Source organism: Corvus kubaryi, unplaced genomic scaffold, assembly GCF_017639235.1.
Source record: "Corvus kubaryi isolate FWS band 111438036 unplaced genomic scaffold, C.kubaryi_AGA036_p1.0 124, whole genome shotgun sequence".
NCBI lineage: Eukaryota > Metazoa > Chordata > Aves > Passeriformes > Corvidae > Corvus > Corvus kubaryi.
Window position 1 is genome coordinate 3316539 of NW_024580659.1, and position 20218 is coordinate 3336756.

The 20218-nt window shown below is 46.7% G+C and overlaps 2 protein-coding genes across 7 annotated transcripts; both read left to right on the plus strand.

Annotated features, from left to right (window-relative positions):
* Positions 1–50: 50 nt before the first annotated feature.
* On the plus strand, positions 51–2501 carry BRK1 (BRICK1 subunit of SCAR/WAVE actin nucleating complex). Its single transcript, XM_042020309.1, has 3 exons — positions 51–208; positions 302–384; positions 462–2501. The coding sequence occupies exons 1-3, from the start codon at positions 91–93 to the stop codon at positions 486–488; spliced, it is 228 nt and encodes a 75-aa protein (XP_041876243.1). The 5' UTR covers positions 51–90; the 3' UTR covers positions 489–2501.
* A 95-nt stretch (positions 2502–2596) lies between these two features.
* TMEM40 (transmembrane protein 40) lies at positions 2597–20107 on the plus strand. Of its 6 annotated transcripts, none has more exons than XM_042020249.1 (15): positions 2597–6830; positions 7187–7241; positions 7567–7773; positions 10744–10800; positions 11402–11541; positions 12106–12259; positions 13606–13713; positions 14225–14278; positions 15148–15183; positions 16206–16238; positions 17623–17688; positions 17971–18042; positions 18123–18197; positions 18859–18921; positions 19373–20107. In XM_042020249.1, exons 4-15 carry the CDS (start codon positions 10752–10754, stop codon positions 19390–19392), a joined length of 870 nt encoding a protein of 289 aa, XP_041876183.1. In that variant the 5' UTR covers positions 2597–6830; positions 7187–7241; positions 7567–7773; positions 10744–10751; the 3' UTR covers positions 19393–20107. The 6 variants fall into 6 exon arrangements, with proteins under 6 accessions (XP_041876183.1, XP_041876234.1, XP_041876214.1 ...); XM_042020300.1 differs by having other exon boundaries at positions 7567–7769; XM_042020280.1 differs by having other exon boundaries at positions 7583–7773.
* Positions 20108–20218: the final 111 nt, after the last annotated feature.

Consider the following 20218-nt stretch of genomic DNA (forward strand, 5'->3'; position numbering starts at 1 on the left):
GGGCCGGGCCGGGGCCCTCGGCAGCGCGGCCCTGAGGCGCCGGACGGGCGGGCGGGGCCCGGCTCCCGCGCAGGCGCGGCGGCGGCGGCCATGTCGGTGCAGGAGGACCCGGTGCAGCGGGAGATCCACCAGGACTGGGCCAACCGCGAGTACATCGAGGTGATCACCAGCTCCATCAAGAAGATCGCGGACTTCCTCAACTCCTTCGGTGAGGGCGCGGGGCGGCGGCGGGGGCTGCGGGCGGGGCGGGGCGGGCCGAGCCAGGCTGTGCCCGCGGTGTCTCACTGCCGCCTCCCCGCAGACATGTCGTGCCGGTCCCGGCTGGCCACCCTGAACGAGAAGCTGACTGCGCTGGAGCGGAGAATCGAGTACATCGAGGCCCGGGTGAGCAGCGGGGCGGTGGGCCGGGTGCGGGCTGGGCCCGGGGCCGGCCCTGGCTGAGGCTTTTCCTTTTCCCGTAGGTCACCAAGGGGGAGACGCTGACATAGGCCCGGGGCGGCCCCGGCCCCCGCCGCCGGAGCACCGCCGCCCCGCACCCTGCTCGGGGCCCGCCGCCACCGCCGCCGCCTCTGCTCGTGTTGCCAATAAACCGCTGTGCTCCTGCCCTGCCTGCTCTCTGCCTGCCTGCCTGGGGCCGGGCCGCGGGATGCCCGGCTCCCTGCCACCGTCCTGGATGTCCAGAGCCTGCCCTTCCATCTGCCTGACCCACGGGGTTTGGCCACACATTCCTTCCCACGTGTGGTGCCCGTGCCACAGGGGCCGCGGGCCAGGCTGTTGTCAGCTCCTGGAGGCACCTGACCGGCCTTTGGGGTGCTTTGTGCTCCTGCTGGGATCACAGCAGAAAATCTGGTGATCCCTGTGGTCTGGAGGGTGTCTCAGCCTTCACATGTGCACGTGTCAGGGCAGTGTGGGGACAGCAGGCTCACCTGGCATGGTACACATGCCACAGAAGAGGGCCCTTTGCCAGCACCAGGGAAGAGGTGCTTCTCCTCTCTGCGAGGCAAGTGGCAAGGAGAAGGAAGTCTCTCAGCCCTTCCCACCACTCCTCTATTTATCTCAGTTCTTCAGTGGGCATCTAGATCTGCAGATTCACTGTTCGTATTTAGCATTTGTTGGGGAGTCCATGGAGTTGGTGTCAGCAAAGGTTTTATTGCTTCCCAGCAGGCTTTAAATATCTTGATATATTCTCCCAACTGTAATCATAGCTTTTTCATGATGGCAGTGTCATGCCTGCAGTGTTTACTGTGCACCTGGGTTACTTAATGTTTGTTATGTTTTTGAGGCTGTCTGACATCAGCTGGTTCCTTGTTGATGTAGGTCCTCCTCCAAGCTCACGGTTTTGTTCTCCATAGGAATCTCTGTGTTTTCCATTGTTTGAATAAGTGCTCCTCCAGCCTTTCCCTCAGCTCTCATGGTGGTTACTGTCAGGTTGGGCTGCACACCAGCGAGGCTGGGCTGCTTTTGGAGCATTGTACCTCTGGAAATGAGTGCTTTGTAGCAGCCCTGCAGTGGAGTGGAACAGCCATGGGTCACTGCCCTTAGGTGTAGGGGCCATATCAAATTAGACTGTTGTCATATGAAAATTGATAGATGGAATGAAAGCAGCTCTCTCTTGGCTCCAAGGTGGCTGCTCTGTAGCCCGAGTATGTCAAAAGTACTGCCATGGCCCATGCACTGCTTACTGTGGATGTGCTGGAGTGGAGTCCTGAGATCTCCATGGTTGGAGATAACTCAGTATTTATCTGGAGAAGGCCCTGAACTATCTGGGTGTTGAAGTTGGCCCTGCTTTGAATGGGACAGGGGTGAGGCAGAGACCGCCAGAGGTCCTTGCCTAAATTATGCTAATATTCGTCAATTCAAGGAATGGTAGACAGGGTACCAGACATCCCTGGGACTGGGGCTGTAACTGGGCTGACCTCTTAACTCGAGATCCGTTGCTTGTTTCTGTTCCCAGCTAGTAGTGTGGTGTGTCTCAGATCCCTTCCTGGTCTGCTGTCTGGCTGTTGTAATGGCTCTTTTTCCTCTGATACCAGGATTTCTCAAAGGAGTAGGTTTTGCCATGCAGTTGGTGGGATCTGCTGAAAGGTGCCACTCCTCCCAGGAGATGTGTTCTCGCAGAGCCTCAGCGCTATGGGATCAGCCTGTCTGGTTCATGTCCCAGCAGGGATGCTGAGCAGCTCACTGCAGTACAGAGTCTGCCCTTTTCCTTTCAAGGAGTCTTACTAGTTCCCTAAGGAACCAAGTGTTCTGGTTGGGTGCTGCTTATTCCAGGCCATCTCTGGGAGGTGGGGAAGCCTTCTGGTCCTCAGGCTGAGACTGCTGCTTCCAGCAGCTGCTGTGAGGTGCAGCCTTGTAACAGATGGAGCTTTGCTACATTTCATTATTTTAAATACTGGGGAATTCTGTTTGCCTTTTTTTCTTTGTACTGTACTTTGGTTTTGGGGTTTTTTTTTTCAGAATATGATGCCCCAGGAACCTACATTAAACTTTTCTGGAGTGGATTTGTGTATTCTAATTTAGATGACTGATTTATGTGGCGTGTTAGCGGTGCTGTTCTTCCCACCACACATTTGATGTAGCAGGAGATGGCAGTGTGCTCCCTGTCCTCACAGCATTCTGTCCTCGTCTCCTGAGAGGGCTGGGTGCTCTCCTTCTGGTCAGCAGAGACCTGTTGGTGGTCTGAGACCTTTTCCCAGAGCCTGAACTGCAGAGAAGCTGGTTTGAAGCCTCTTACGAAGGTGCCAGAATTGACCTAGAGAGGCTGAGCCTCGCTTGAGAAAGGTTTGCACTCTCAGATGACAGACAGTGGGATTGTATTGCTGACTGGCTGCTGGACAGGCAGAGAGGCCTCATGGAGTGATTGGAGCAGTCCAGCAGTCCTCATTAGAGGCTTCAAGGTTTGGGAATGAGCAGTAGTGTTTTGATCCTGGGTGGGGGACAAGGTGTGTTGGCATCACGCTTTGTGTGGTGTCAGCAGAAAAGGGATCTAGAGCTTGATTCCAGCTTTGCGTAGCCCAAAAAGGTTGTAGTCTCTGATCCAGAGCTCATCTTTTAAGATGAATGGATTGGACCAGACTTCTCAAATAGTTCTAGCTTTTAATAAATACCCTTTGGGCTCTCTCAGTGCCTACTGCGAGCAGAGCCTTGATTTTAGGAAACAGTTTTAAAGTCAAATGTACTTTCATCCCCTTTATGTTGCAGGTGATTGAACCTGGTGATTCAGTGAGCTGAGGGGATCTTGAGAGTGGAATGTTTTAGGACACAGCCGAGTTGTTGAGGGAGAGCTGCACTTTGATCCTAAGAGCTTTGCTGAATTTTAAAGATCCCAGAAGATGGTGTGTGCTTGCGTCCTGGTGCCAAGGCACCGACAGCAGTGGATGTCACTGGAGTAGTTGTGTTACAAAGAGGAGATTGGCCCTGCCCGCCTGGGATTGCTGCTGCTCCCCAGGTCAGTGAGATGGGAAGGTCACAGGAGTATGGGAGGTCTTCATATTCCCTGAGATTTAGTGTCCAATGTCCAAAAGCTGCCAGCACTACTGCTCTGAGCTCTGCCGGTCCTGGGACCTGGGACTTGGCCTTGGAGTACATAAAAGCTTTAGGGGGGCTGTACCATGAGCTCACCTTTCCACTCACCTTCCCCATCCCTCCTCTCCCTGTGCAGTCTGACACAGCCTGTGTGTTTTCATATCACAGAAGTGTGAAGCCAGAACTCTCTTTTTGGGGAGGAGGAGATTATTGTTGGGTATCAAGTATGAGAATAATACCCTATAGAAACAATGGATAGATAAACTCTTGAGTCCTGCTGACTTCAGAGTCAGGCCTGTGGGAGGTCTGATTTTCATCTTGGCTGGGGGATGCCTCACCCAGTTTGGTCAGTGCTGCACAGCGCTGCTGGCCCAACCCCAGCTCTGCTCTGTGAGTCTGTCTGTGTTGCCCCTGTGCCAACAGGTAAGCCCACCAGGTAACCAACGTGTGCTGCTGTACCTTCGTAGACTTTTCGGCTTCCTGGCCTTGCCATCTCCTGGCAGGCACATTGCTGACAAAGCTGTGAGGGCAGGTCTCAGCCTGCCTTGCTGACAGGGTTGCAAAATGGATTCCAGGACCAAACCCATTCCGCAAAACATCAGGATTAAATACCAAAATCCTTGGCATTGCCTGTGTGCTTAGAAGTGCTGAGGAAAGGGGCTTTATCAAGAGGGACGGTCAGCTGAAGCTGGGAATTATCCCTCAGGCTCCTTTCACTTCCCAGGGAGCACGTGTGCTCCTGTGCCTGTGGCTCTGCTTCCATGAGGTACTTCCAGCCCTGTTGCTAGACCAGAAGACTGGGGATAGGAAGGGAGCCCAGGGAACTGGGAGGACAAGGAAGAGGAGAGAAGCAGTTATTGAGCAGGGTTTTTTGCATTTCCATCATTACCTGTAGCCATTAAGGGGAGGATCTTGTGCTTGTCTCAGTACTGGAATCACTCACTCTTCTGCCTCATGAGCTGTTGATAACAGCACATGAGGAGGTCAGTAATCCTCCAGGAAGTGAGTGATACATCCTGGCCTTTGATTTAGCGTGCTCAAACAGGCCTAGTTCTTAAACTTAGTGGGCTTTAGCAAAGATTTTACTGTGTTAATTTGAAATACTAATACAATGAATTATTTATTATGGCAAGTAATTCCACAGAAAAGTACAGAATGAGAAAAATTTTCCAAAAGATCTCAGATACAACATGATCTACTCTCATATGATTCCACAAAAGCTTTCATGGCTAAACCTCAGGCTTAGTTCCAGCCAAAAGCAAACATTTTTCACATGATTTCAGCATACCAGGGTGTTAATGGTTCAGTGATGGTCTGGAAGGTTAGGGAGTGGGTTGTCCTCACTGCTTGTTGCTTTTTTCTTCTCTCTTAAAAGTCTCATAGTTTAAAACCAGAAAGGTAGCTGTAAACTACCTGTAGCCTGCAAAGTGCAGCTGACAGTGAGGCATAATCCCCCTGCAGTTACCTGAGCTTCACAGGCTTACAACAATTGTTGAAGCAGACTTTAAAGGAAAATAAGCAGCAACTGAGTAAATGCAAGGAGGGAGTAATTTAACCAACCCATTGGATGAAAGGGTAGGGCAAGAGGAGTCATGGGAATGTTTTAATCTGTCAGAAATGTGATGACTTAATGAGCAATTACTACTCTATGTACCATCACTGGGCCCCTCCTACACTCACTTAAGAGTATTTCTGCATTTCTCATGCAACCTGCTTGTGTGACAAATCCACACAGGCACTGCACCCAATTAGTGTCAGGCATAAGAGCTGCTCTGCCTGTGTCTCACCTCTTTAAACCCCTCCTGGAAGCAATTTTCCCGGCATACAAAGAATAAATCACTGTTCTCTTAAATCTCTCAGAGGACAGTTCCCAAATAAGGGCCAAGTAAACACATGTAATACATGATAAAGCATTCTAATTCGTTAGATAATATTCTTCCCAACAGTAGATGCAGTGTATTAGCTGCTTTAAGTGTTCAATGTTACATGTAATTAAAAATGTCAGGGTAGGTGAGACAAGGCACTTGAATAGGCACTTGTAGAAAAATAGTGGAACACCTTGCTTAAAAAAACCCAAACCCCAATCCTTTTCCCCCTCTAAAAAAATATCAAAACCCACAGCAAACAGCCGAACAAACTGGATAAGAAAAATAAATGCACACCTACTTACACGAAGTATAACTTACTTTACCTTGTGTCCCAGTCTTTCCAGGAGCAGCAGGAGATGAGGAGGCTAGGAGAGCAGAGGGAGGGAATACAATCCTTCCTGGGGCACTGCCTGCACCAGGGTGTAACCGTTAGCTGAATTTGACAAGTGACTTACATGACCACACCTTGTGTAATCAATAGCCAGTGTGCTACCAGAGTGTCCCAAGGAGTCTCCTTTGACACTGGCTGTCACCCTTCACACACATTTTCGGGTGACCAAACATCTGCTGCTTTATTCTGCTCTGGTGCACCAGAGGGATCTGCCCCCTCCTTTCCTACTCTCATGTGATATAGGCTGGCTGGGTCAGAAACCATCACCTGCCAGTGGAGGAGCAGCTATCCTGAGCAGCCTGGGGTGGCTCCAGATAATTGTTGTGCTGAAGAGATGTGTGTCAGAGGTGGCTGAGAAGGGCTGGAGGGGAGCACCAATGACCTTACAATGGGTATAGGATGAGCAGAGCCAGAGGCTTTGTGTTGTCAGCACCCTCTGTGGCTGCTGGGGACAGGTGGGGTGGAGGGCACATTTCCCTTTCCTGTCATCAACGCAGCTGCACAGGCATTCCCCCTGTGCCTCGATGGGATGCCCTGAGTAGGAGGGCAGCGTGCCTGGGCTTCCAAACCCCTATCATGGTGTCCCTGCTTAGCTTTACGAGAGCCCAGGGCCTCTCCAGCAGAGTGGGTTCTACGTCACTGGTGCCCCCCTGATGCCCCAGGGAGGCCAAACGAGTGGTCCTGGGTCTCCAGCCTGAGCAGGGGCTGTGCCGAAGCAGCCACGGGCAGGAGTGAGGGGTCCTGGCTGCTCCAGGCTACTGAGGGTCATCAGTGCCTGAGACAGGCTGGGAGCTGCCCAGCTCCTCTCCATACCAGCGGGCTCGGCCCTTGGCCGCCTTCCCCATAGCTCAGGGACATGGGGACACACGCCTGGAGTGTGACCTCCGTAGCCAGAGGACGCCTCGGAGCCGCTGGTGCTCACCCTGTGAGTCAGGGGAGGCCACGTGAGGCCCCAGCCCCGGTGCCTTCCCGCCCACCACCAGCACAAGCCAGGCTGGCACTGGGATCCCTGACCCAGCATCCAGAACTGCCGCACAGCCTTGAAGGTGAGTGCTGGGGACAGGGTGTTCAGGAACTTGGGGTCAAGCCTGAGGGTGCTTGGGGGCTGTGTGCTGGCTCTTGATACACAGCTGGCTTGTTGGTTGCTGTCTGAGGCATCAAGCCACGTTACAAAAAAAGGGTTCTGGTGCTGTGTGGGTTACAGGACTTCCCTATAACCTCTCTTCTTGACTCAATTTGAGTCTTTTTTGACTCGACTTCCCCATCTTTTAAATATTTCTTTCTCTAAAATCCTCACGGCAAGCCCTACACTTTGTGCATAGAGAAAGATTTGCCTTAATTTTATTCAGACTACAAGCATGAACTTTTCTACCTTCTGGTGAATTCATTTTCTGCCCTTCAGAGCTTTGCAACGACCACAGAGAGGCACATGGCGTGAAAGGAGAAACATAAGCCAGGTAATTTCAAATGTTGCACATCAATGCTTATGGCAGAGCTGGAAAACGGGCAGCAAACCCCCTGGGCTTACAGGTGTGGGGCTGGCAGCTGTGCAGCCACCGTGTCTGGGCTTGCTGTGAAAGCCAGGAGAGGAAGGAAGTGCTGGAGCTGCGGCAAGGAGTGGATGGGCTGTGCCTGCTCCTTGCTCACCCCCATGGGGCCAGTCAGAGCGAGCCTGGGGAGCTGCCCTCCCTACGGTGACATGCACTTGCTGTGCCTCTCTACCTGCCTGTGTTCAAGGAGAGTGAAAAGTCTGAGTTTCGCTACTTCTGTGTCACATTTCAGCTATATTTGACAACAGGAAGGCAAGCAGAAGGGTAGTAGAATTATTACCACAGCCTGAGGAGACTGGAGCAGGAGCAGTTTCAACCTGAGCTGGTGTGGATCAGTTTTTGTTGTCTCACTGGAAGAAACCCAGCTTTCACCACAGCCACGGCCCTCCAGGACGTCTTCCCGTGGAACCAACTGCTAGGACCAGCCTAAGACTTGCAGGTGTGCTTTAAGAAGTTGGTTTGGTTTGAGAGAAGGGCATTGAGGGACTTTGTTTAAAATAAAATTTAGCAACGTTAGGTGTCAGCATATAACTTAAAATGAAAGGCAGAAGTAGTTTCAAAGGGAAAAGGTTTAGATTTGTCTGATTTTTGAAGTCAAAACAACCTTATTTTACCTTATTTGCTTTTTTTTTTGTTTTGTTTTGTTATTCCATTGAGCAATTTCCCTCAGATATATTTCATCAGCTAGGCAAAATGTTGCTGTGTATGGAAGTTGTTAGCCTCACTTTCTAAATCTGACTCTGCACACAAATTTTATTCTAACATTTTAAAAAGACCTCACTGCAATTAAATTCTGATTTACTGTGGGGAAAGGCAAGGTGAGGTCTCTTGTTCATGTTACTCCCCAGTGAGCTCATGGCCAGGCTGAAATGCCAGTATATCATCATCCTTCTCTCATTATGAGGTATAATCAACTAAGTCACTTTTAAAACATACAATAATTAAGCACCTATACTTATCCTTTGTTTAGATCTGATTTTCTTTCCGGGAGAGCCACAGGGGAATTAACTGTGCATAGTCTAAGAGAAATTAGGAACCCAACTTCCTTGGTTAATGTAAATCTTGGTGACTGACTGGGCAGAGCTGTGCTGGAGGCACAGAAAGGGAGATGGGAGCAGATGCCGGTTGCTCCTGGATCCTCTTGTGGCATCCAGGTCTTACCACAGCGGGATGCAAAAGCACATTAGGCAGCTGTGTTTCTGTTGCTGGAACAGCTGAGCAGTCTGGTCATTTGGGCCAGCAACTGAGCAGTTTTAAAGTAAATCAGTCTGATAGGAGATGAGAGTGACGTTGATGGTGCCTGCCCTGCCTTCAGTGTTGAATCTGCACTTCCTGAGTGCTGGCAGGACAGGTCGGGTAGTGCCCACCTGCTCACTTTATCTTGGGAATGATAAAAAGCTGGGATAGGGCAGTTGCTGTGACAGGTTCCTGTCAGGGCAAGAGCAACCTGCCTTAAAATGCCACTGAAAGTGGCCTTCACTAGGTATTAGGAACCCCAAAGACAAGCCTCCTGAGTTTCACTCTGCAGTAAAATATCTGGTATTTATAAATTATAAAATTTTAATTATAATTAAATAATTAATTAAATAAATGTAAATATAATTAAATTATAAAATTATAATTTATAAAATTTGAAATGGAATTAGTTGGGAAAAAAGTTTCTATTTAAAGTACTTTTGTTCCTTTAGGCCTGGTATTTTGACCCTGTGGTCCAGAGAGAGGCCTAAAGGATTTCGCTTAAACAAGCAACTGTTGCAAGGTCTAAGTTGAGCGAATAGGAAGGCAAGAAAGAGACTGAAAAAGGCAGAGATACATAATAGCTGGAGATACACAAGTGCATAGAACTGACATTCTTTATTGAGTGGCCAAGAACGAGTCTGTCCAGGGTGTGGTGTTCTGGGTTTCTGCATTTCCACATCAGCCGGTGGTTACCCAGCAGAGGGGACAGATGCATTTCCTGCATTCCCTATCGGGTGCTCACAGGCTCACAGCTCCCACAGGGCTGCTGCCACAGCTACAGCTGGACATAACTCAGGGGAAGGGAAAGATCTGTAGATCTTTTGCATAGATTCATCACTGGAAATAATTTCAAAATGTTCTTAAAATATTGTTTTCTCACAGTACACTTTTGAGGCAGGTAAGCCAGGTTTTCTGAGCTGAGCCTTTGAAAGTGGTTGTGTAATTTTCCCAGAAGTCTTTTGAAGTCTGTTTGTGTCTAATTTCCTCTATCTGAGAACTGACACCCTAAAAACTTGTTCTGTTTGAGTGTTTGCTTGTGTGTTACAGTATCCTTCTGAAGATATTAACTGACCTGTTTTGGGGTTTTGTATTAGAATATTTTTTGGACTGATATGATGGTCTCTAGAGAACTGAAAGTGCCAGTAGGAAAAGAAACACGTTTTCCTCTGGAAAATCTCAAGGATACACTTAGTTTTCAAACTGCTTGATTGGAAGTGTTTTGTTGAATGGATCCAAAAGTCATATTGTAAGAAAAAGTGTGGAGGTATAAACTGTTTTCCTATTGTGCCCTGCATAGTGAAAACTGTGCTTCAGGCTCCCCAAAAATCTTTATTTGCATATCTCATTACAACTGTGGGTTAGTTGCAATGCTGCACGAGGGAGATGCATCAGTGCAGGATGCTTGGACCACACTAGGTAGAGGCAACAGTTCAGAACCACAGCCACCACAAAAAGTGTGCCATCAAAATATTTCAGCCTCAGCTGAAACTGAGCTGAAACACAAAACTTCTGTGGCAAGTTTACCAAAACAAAAGGAAATATTGTATTTTGGGGATGTCAGAATGTTTGTTTCTGTGGCAAATACTGGTAATTAAAATGGGATCAACACTTAAAAATTTGTAATTCATAAAGCTAAAGTTAATGGAAATTTCCTTTTCATGACAACTTGGAAAGAACAGATGTTGAAACATCAAAGTCTTCTGTGAGACAAGAATTCAAATTCTTGTGGGACTTTCCTAGGAAGTGTTTCTGCTATTTTTCCCGGCTGATACATGTTAAGTATTAGGATGTCAGAGGTACAGGATAATTGTTCTATTTCGTGAGTGGAACAGGGCCTATTATGTTACTCACATTTGTGGTAAATAGTTAATTAGACACCTTGGTAGCTTTACAAAACAACAATGTGAATGATCAAGTCTGACTTCTTTTTGTTTTACCCATGATGATCAGACTTTTGTTCTTTCCTAATAACCAAAGGCCAGTAGGACTCACTCAGAGGAGTCAAGAATTGGGTCCCAGGGGGGTACATGAATCATGATGTGAAACAGGGAAGTGATTTCAAAACTGAAAGGCCCAGAGAGAGACGCTGTGTTTGCAGAAAATGGAAGACGGAAAACCAGGAAGCTTGGTGACCTGATTCTAAATGTGCTTTTTCTCCCCTTTCAAACAGGCACAGCAATGGAGAACTTGGATGTCCCGATCCCAGATCTCAGTGAAGAACAGCAAGGTGAGGGAAGCACACAAAGATCGAAGCTTTGGCTCATGCACACTGCACAGCAGTGTTTTCCAGGGTGGGCATGAGTCAATGAAATTTATTTCCTCTGAAAACACACCCTATCCATCTCCTTGCTTGTAAAAGAGACCAGCAGTCAATTCCCAGCTCTTCCACAGGCTCCTGTTAGGCTTTGTGCACATGCAAGTGGGAATTTAGATACATGAAGGAGACTGCTGTGCATTAAATGCCTGATGAGCAATCTCAGTACCTTGATATCCAGCCCTTGGTGTCTTTGTGCCTGTCTGTAAAGCAGCATGGTCAGAATAAGCACCTGTTAAATAGCTAGGAATGCTTTGGGAACACTTGCCATGCTTCTCTGAGACAACAGCATCCCAGAGAGATCAGTAATTTGTATGGACTGTTGACATTCTTGTACGGTTTTGTGGCAGACTGAAATGCTTTACACAGTACAGCACCACTCTTTCCTGGATACTGGTATTGGGCTGTGTGTTAGAGCCTGGTGTCTGCCACCACACCTGCACTGAGCACTGCAGGAACACTGCCAGGCAATTCCCTCTACTGCTGCACAGTCACAGGCTTGTTCTCCTCACAGACATTTTCCAGAGGGTTTTTGCTGCTGATGCCAAGTACTTGGAGAGCCATGAGAAAACGAACCAGTCCTTCTGGGAATCACTTATAAAATGCTTGGCCACCACTGACCCACCTATCCTGAATACTGAAGAGAAGAACAATGTAAGTTATCAAAGAAACACTTATCCTTGTTATGCAGGCACTTTTATACTTTTCTGCTATACTCTGGGGAGAAAGAACATACAGTCCCATTATCTGATATGCTGAAATATATTAAAAGGTATAACAGGGAACTTAGATTAATGAGGTTTAGGCCACTGCTTTTTCTGCTTTTGCATCGTTCTCTATGTGCAAAAAAACCTGGCTCTGTATAAATTCCTCAGGATCAGTTCAGCTCACTGTGTTTCAGGCAGGGACATTTTGCTGTAAGATCCTGCAGCAATTGTGTGGCCATTTTCAGACCCTATAGCTGTATTTCTCCAGCTCTCTGAATAGTTAACTATTGCCCACCATTCTGTTTTTCCCAGTTGATGGCTCTGCTCTGAGTTGCTGAATGGAGTTTACATTCTCTTACCATCTTTGGCTTTACTCTTTGTTCCCAGTTTCCCCTTTGTATAGTAGGGGCAGGGGGTTACATTTGCCACAGGGTGAGATACACTCATTTGCCCATCAGGGAGTGCTTCTACAGCCTGTGTTTTATTTGCTATTTACTTACCTTCTTTTCAGCTCCTCAACAGCTGTGATGTTCTCCCTGGAGGCTGTGCTGCCTGCCTGAAAGCCATAGAGGAGAAAGGAGTCAGTGCAATGGCTCTTCTTTACCTTTTGCTGAAGACTTCCAACCCATCTGGTTACAGGCAGCTGCCCAGCTCCAAGGGAAAAGGTCAGTCCTACCTGTCTTCCTGTCAGCTGTTTTCTTAAAATTACTGCAGTGCCAGTGGGACTTGACAGCAGCTTGAAAACTCTGATATGTGCTTGGAAGTGATTATTAGTGAACAACTGAACTGTCTGAAAGTATTGCTGCAGGAAAGGCAGTTAGGTGGTAATGGGAGCCAAAGTTAGTATTTTACTGTAGTCTGACTTGGCTTCTTCTGGAGGAAAAAGACCTTGTGTTTAGGGAGAGAGTGTGTCCTGGGATGATGTGCCAAAGAAGTTTCTCTGACCTGAGAGAGTTTTCCCTGACTTTTTTGTACAGACTGTTACGCAGCCAGCCAGGACCCCTCTGAGCTCTCACAGTGGTAAGAAATCAGAGCTGAGCCACTGAAAATAATTTTGCAAATAATTCCCTAGCAGCACATATAAAACTAAAAGAAATGGACAGGGGATGGCACACTGGGTGCTGAACCTGGCAACAAGATAAAAGAGACTTATTTGCCTGGTTGTGCAGTAAGAAAGTAAGGGCAGTTTCACAGGGTCCATAGTCATTGTCTTTAATAGATGACAGAGCATCACTCACTTAAGATGACCCTGAATTTAACTGGAGACCCATAAGGACATCCTGTTCCTGCTTCTGCCTTGATTAAACATGTTCCTGAAGGGGAGAGACCTCCCAGCCTGGAACACAGCCCAGCTTTGCTCATCTGTCAGAGCAGGAATGTTGGTAACAACAAGACCCTTTTCCTGCCCTTGGGCTGTGAGCAGCCTCGAGGAGCTGGAGGGGAAGGAATCCCATCTAGCTGCCTGTGCCCAAATCCTGCACCTCCTGATGCAGAGATGCTCAGAGCCCCAGCCCTGAGCACAGAGCTGGGTGTGAAGCTGTTCAGAGTCACCCCTCTGTTGGGATCCTGGTGTGGCCTGGCTGTGAGGGCTGTGCTCCTGTGCCACGAGAGGGAGCTGGAGCCGCGGCGTCGGCACAGGCAAGCCTGGCAGAAGTAGCCCAAGGCAGGGTGAGCCACTCCTCTCCAGTTGAAGCATCGTTCAGCTGCAGCTGCTGCTTCAGGGAGTGGGAATTTGCGCAGGGGTAACATTATGAATAATTAAACGCCGGAATATGAAACTTTAGGTGTCTACCACAACCATTTAAGAAGGTCTAAACTGTGGTGTGTATGATGCTTTCATTCGATGCTTTGTACTACCCTTTGTGTGCAAAAAACAGAGCTGAAATTAGACAAACGGTTTGATTTCCTGTCATGCAACCTTTAATAAAGTATTGTGAAATCTGTAATTGTAAAAGAGAGAAAATGTAGTTGCTGATAATGTTTTTTTTTGTTTCTCTCTTTATAAAAAAAGATGAAAAATTGAAACTCCTGAAGAGATTGGAAAGGAATTTTATATATTCAGAAGAGGAAAAAAAGTCTGAAAACTCATCTCATGAGTCCATGGATGAAGATACACAAGGTAAAGAGGATTTATTTTATTTTCCCTGATACATAACTTAGTCTGACTGCATGTTTGTGAGGTTTGACGGAGGAGATGGGCAGCAATTCAGTGGCAATTCTGCATAGCTCTGAATAAAGTAAGAAATCGTGCAAAAGAGAGGACATAGAAAATCATCAGTACCTGATTCATGATCAGCAAAATAGTGTCTGCCTCCCACTCTTGTGGAAGTTGGTTTCAGAAACACAAAAATCTGCTGCAAGATTCCTTCCCCAAATGAAAGATCATAACTTCTCACTACAGCCCTTTATACAAGTTACTCCAGTTTCAGGTTTTGCTGAGTTTCACCTATTCAGCCAGCTTTGAAGAGAGCTGTGAGGTAAAAGCAGCCAGTAGTGATCCTTGCATTTCAAAGCCTTGATTTTTACCTTCATATGATTATATTATGAGCAAACAACTACAGTGCTGTTGTTTCTGATGCTGCTAGCACATTTTTCTTTACTCTGATGAACAAACACTTTCTCTTCTCCAGACAGTGATGAGGAAGATTTAGGAAGACAGAAGACTGAAGGCCAGTTACTTGGAGGTAGGAGAAAGTAACAACAGTATTGGCTTTAACTAGAGGCAACCAATATAAACCAAAAAAAGGATAATTTTGCATTCTTTAGTTTGGCTGTTGAGCACAGGTATATTAACATGTGTAGATGTAGGAGAAAGACAAGTCAGAATTTGCCTATAGGAAAGACATTTCCTACAAGATGAAGCTCATCTAATGCTAACACTCAGCCATGCCCTGTGCTCAGAGTTGAATCAGGAAAGCAGCAAAATCTGCTGTTGTGGGAGGAGTCCTGCTGCCTGGGTCTGCACAGCTGCCACTGAAATGCAGCAAAAGGGTTCTGTAAACATCTGTCACAGCCACTGCTTACAGGGTCTGCAGTCAGCCCACAGCACTGACTGGAGATCATCAGCAAGCATCACCTTGTTCCTGAGGCTTTTCCTTTCCTCCCAAAGGAAAAATAGAAAATAAGTACAATGCAGATGAAGAAAATGTGCTGTGTCAATACACAGAAATAACTGTAGAACTATGGATGTAAAAAATGTAAAGTGTTAATATTTTAATTAATGTCTTAAACTGAGTTCAGCCCAGATGTAAGAGCAGCTCATTTAAATTGACCTTAGGAGATCTAATCTGTCTCACAGGAGTCTGATTCTACCTGCCTCCAGATACTTGGAGAGATGGAATATGGGGGGGGGGGGTAATAATTCAGTCATTTCCCACTTTTTGACTGCATAACCTCCAGCAGAGCCACCCTCTCTCAGGAGTTAGAGTTGGTCTCTTCCTTGTCTCTGTTACACACCTGCACTGATTTCAGGGAATTGTTGGGCTGGCACTGGCACCAGACCCACACACTCACTGCAGGTCTTAACCTACCTCATCTGTGTGTCATGTTTTAGGAATACCAGCAGAGGTGGTTCCCTACAGAGATTCAGGTAAGCACTCCCAGCTCACCTCATCCTGCAGTGTCTTCTTTCTGACCTGCTGAGGCATTAAAAAATAACTCCCTGGCTGTAAATCCCTTGGTTTCCACTTAGCCTGGTGCTGGACCTGGGCATGGTGCAGACATTCTGTTGCAAGGCTGTGGTGGTGGCTGGCTGGCAGCAGGTGATTTGTACAAGGTGTACTAGCAGATTAACCCATTTTCGTGGGCCTGCCAGGTTCTCACAAGATCAGCTACAGCAGTCATCATCCTTTTTAGGGGAAAACCCAGCAGTTCTGTTGGGCAACTGTTCAGTCTTAGCCAAAAAAGCTAGAGGCAGTTTTTAGCATTCCCTGAAGCCTGGGAGGGACCTGGAACCTGGTTTCTGCAAGCAGTGATGCTTGGCTCTGAATGCATTCCTGCCTTAGCTCACAGCACTCCCAGCTAGAGGTGCCAGGTGAAAGCCAGATGTCAGGCCACAGAGCAACAGTGCCAGCCAAGAGGCTTGCACAGACAGGCAGTCTGAAGGCAGATTTCCTCCCACCAGACAGACACTGCTGCATATCCCCAGAATGTTTGTAAAAAGCCCATAGCAGGAAATTGCCAATGGCTTAATTGCATTACTGAGCTCATCCCTCCTGTGCCCAGGCCAAGGCCACAGGATGAGTTAGGAGAGGCAAACAGCCCAGTGGAGCAGCCTTTTGAGAGGACATCTGGTCCAGTTCTTTCTGTGCAGTGGAGAAGATATAAATTGCAGCATAATCCCTTGGGGGGGGGTTTTGAGTTACCAGTCCCCAAGGAGCCACACAGAACACCAGGGCAGAGGGATCCATTGCAGTGCCATATTCTCCCCACACTGGCAGGTGCAGAAAGTGTCATGGTACTTTTTCAGTTGGTGTTTGGCCTCTGCCACTTTCCCCGGGTTTTGTTGTAGATAGTTGGTTGCTCACTGTGCTTCTTGGTGCAGAGTATGGTGGGAAGCTGTGTATTTGTATTTTTTCCATCAGAAATAACAAAAACGATACTGCTTTTCAGAGATTGCCAGAAGAGAAGATTCAGATGCAGATGGTGAGTACAAACATGCAAACAAAAGTTTATCTTGTGGATGCTCTTTCAGGACTGAGTTTTGCTTAGTGATGAGGGTGATACCAGCTCCTTGATGCCTAGGGATTATCTAATCAAAAAGTAGAAGGTTGAAAATGGTATTAACATGGAATGCTTTAATAAAAGAAATACTGTCCAAGTCATTCCATGATGCAAAGTTACAGTGGGGCTGTTGCATTTAGGAAGTAGAGTAATACGGGACAGACACTTGCCAAGTGTGAATTGATGTTCTGCTAAATTCTTTATCTATGGATCATTCATACAACTGCACAGAGTTATATCTGTGAGTCAGAATAATGCAATGCTATGTTATTAATAAGAACATAACTGAGTTTGCCCCCAAACCAGAATGTGATCAATCCAGACTGCTCAAAGAGTCAAAAATGTGATGCCTGTATCAGGTGACCCAGAATAGAATTTCTTGGCAAGGTTTAGTTGCTCTGTGGTTCAAAAGCACCAGAGCAAAAGTCTACGGCTCATGTAAAGGCCACTTTCAGTACTCACCTGTTACATCTTTGGAGAAAACTCACTGCCAGGCAGGGGTTGCCCGGATGCATAGCCCAGTGTAGGGGAAATCAGCATCTGAAACTTGTGCTGAATCATCTCCCAAGGGCTTGGGTGCAGCAGATGCCTCAGGGGCTGCTCACACCACCAACAAAGAGAAAAGGAAAAAACTGCTGCTTTGAACCCATCCTTGGAGAGATGGTAAAATACTCAGCTCTTTCTGGCAATACAGTTGGAGAAAGGAGAGAATTTGGCAACTCTGCTCATGACAAAGAGCAAATTGCTCTGTGTTTAAACCTCTAAAATTCCTCTTTGTTCTTCCGTTGTTTTTTTTTCTTTTTCTATGCCAGTGTAGCTGTAGGAGACTCATTTCAGCATCAGGTCTTATTTTGGAGGTGCAGAAGTACTTGACATCAGGTGTAAGTAGAGGGACAGTTCTCACTCCCTCAGTAGTGAAGGGGATTTTATTATTGTAGCTGTGGTTGTGCAAAGCACCCAGGAATCGAACTGAAGCTCCCTTGTACTATGGCTTCACTCCCCCCTGTCATTCTGAGACTATGGATTGCCCCAGAAGAGGCAGAAAAGACCCAGAATGCTTTAAAACAATTCAGTATTGTTAATGCAGCCATCTGGTTATACTTTTTTTTAAACTCATTTTTAAAACCATGCTCTTTGGAGTGATTTTAAAATTGCTAATTTGATCTTTCTGAAAGGCTCGAAGCCCAACAAACAGTTTTACATGTATTCTGCTCTGACAATCTATTTCAGATACAAAAAGGGAAATAAACTTTAAACTCCTTAATTTCACAGTTCCATGGCAATAAAAGACATCTCTTTTTTGTAGCATATGAGAAGGAGAGCACTCGCCCCCCTCAGTGGACAGTACGGTGGATGGGCATACGGAAGGATGGTAATTGATTTATTAAATCAAACTGATGTCAAACCTGTTGAACCTCAGTCCAAGAATAAGACCTCTGGTTAAAAAACCCCTTTATTTTTCCAACATGAGTACTTTGTTGAAGTGCATCAAGGCTTCTTGATGAAAATCATTGAGGCTTCTCACAAAGTTGAGCCTAGTGCCTGAGAAATCTCGAGGAGATTATTTCCTTCTGTGAGTGATACTCTGTACCTAAAGGTGGATTCAGAAGGGCCATGGCTGCAGTTGTGACCTAATCTTCCCTCTCAATTTCAGATGAATTCTTTCATTTTGTCATTCTTTGCTTTGCAATTGGAGCTTTACTAGTTTGCTACTACTACCACAAAGGTAAGGCAAGCTTCAGTAGAAGGATAAATTGTTGCACTCTAGAAAAAGGAACAAAACTAACATTTATTTTGTTGCCTTAGACTGGACTATTTCTCTTGGGATTGGTTTAATCACCTTTGCTTCCCTGGAAACCACTGGGATATACTTTGGTCTCCGTAAGTATCCCTGCAGCAGCAGCTGTGTCCCTTTGCTAAGGACAAGGTCACACAGTTGCCACAGGGCCATAAACCCGTAGGAGTTGAGATTCCGTAACTCACCAAGTAACTCTTTCCCCAACATCTCCCAGTTACAGGGGGGCTGCAGACAAGCAGCCTTAGTGCTCCTGAAGGGAGTGGTTGACTCATTTTTCCTTCTCCATGATCACAAGACCCTGAGTCACCTTTCTGCAGCAATGGCCGAATGCTGCATTGCCATGACAACGTATAATTTTAGCAGCAAGGCCCATCTTCCCAGATCCACTGGATAAGATATTGTGCATTCCGGCTGCCATGCGTTCTCCTGGGACTGAGGATGAGCTCGGGGCAGAACTTGGATGGCAGCAGCTACTGGAAATACTAAAACCCGGGCATTTTGGCAATCCCTAGGGATGGTGTAGGAGAGCTGCTACCAGCAGCAAGTTATAGCTCCCCAACCAAGAACTCGTCTCCTCTGTAATCTCGTGTTAACATGGTGGGAGGTTGTGGATGGTTCTCGTGTTATTAGCGATACTGCAGATGTGCTTGTTTAAACAAGTGTTAGTGTTTGGGTTTTGCCATTTTTCTATTTTTTAATGTTTTTTTTATGTTGTCTATCTTCTACATTTGTTTTCACAACCAGTGTACCGAATTCGGAGTGTCCTTGACAGCTTTGTTCCTCTGATTGACAGATTCAGGCCAAGAGGTAATAGTACTCTTTTTACTGACAGCATCTGTCTTCCCTGGACCTTCCTGGGTACTTTGGTTGGGTCAAGAATTAAGACCAACTCATTTAACTGGCAATTTCCAATCTTACTGCCTTAAAAAAAAAAGGAATATTTTACTAGTTCATTACAGCTGCTTGGGTTTGAAAATGAATTAATCTTGACTCTTTCCTTGTGGCAGAACATTTTCACATTTTTAATACTCCACCCTGTATGGGGTACTATTTCCTGGCAGTGTCTGCATAAGAATTCTATAGCTTAAATAAAAAGTCCGGGAGTGCAGGGAGTCTTCACTTGTTGGGTCTTCAGACTGACTCCTGGCTCACATGCATGTTTATGGACACAAAACACAAAGAATATTGAAAAGCTGCATGGATACAGCACAATCTGAACACAGCAGTCCTGACAGCTGTCTTTTTCTTCATCCCACAGGTATGAGGAAAGCTGCCTAGGAGGAGTATTTCAGGAGGGTTCCCCAAACCTGACTGTCCAAATTTCCAGTGCTAAAGGAGCTGCTGTATGAGGTGAACCTAACAAACCAATGGCCAATGTGAAATACTGAAATGTGAAACCTCTGAAAAACATCACTCCTTTCCCTCAAAAATAAACCTGAAACTGGGATACAGGGCCCCACTCTGGATTCCAAAACTGTTTGTGGCTCAGCAGAGCTTGCAAGACAATTGAGCTGTAGCTTTGTGTTTAATTCCATTTAAATATAAACACATTCACCTTCCCTCCCCTAGGCATCTGTGTAGTGGTGCATCTGTCATTCATAACAAACCATGCTAGTCTACCTGTGCTGCACCAAAATCAACAGACCAGTGTTGTCCTGTGCTGCTTCTGGCTTAGGCTCTGGCTGTTTCTGTAGGAATTCTGGCCACCTCCTCCTCCCCCCTGTGCTGCCCAGAGCAGCAGGGGCCGGCCCTGCTCTCCCAGCTGAGCCCTGGCGCTGACGAATTGATTGTGGCAGAACGCGGAGCAGTGGGCGGGCAGCGGTTTCACCCGAGGAGAGCTGGGGAGATGTTACAGGCACTGACAGAGTGCTGCAGTAATGAAAGTATTAACACAGCAAATTTCATCTTTTCTCGGGGGAAAACAAAGTGCTTGATTTGACTCATCCTCCAACCTTTTTCTTTGAGTAAAATAAACATGGAACTTTGACTTTCATTTTATAGGGATGTGTTACACATTGCAAGGATGTAGGGCTAATGCAATCATAGGAAGACTGCAACAAAAGGAGGTATCTTTAAATTTTTAGTAAAAATGTAAGGTCTTCAT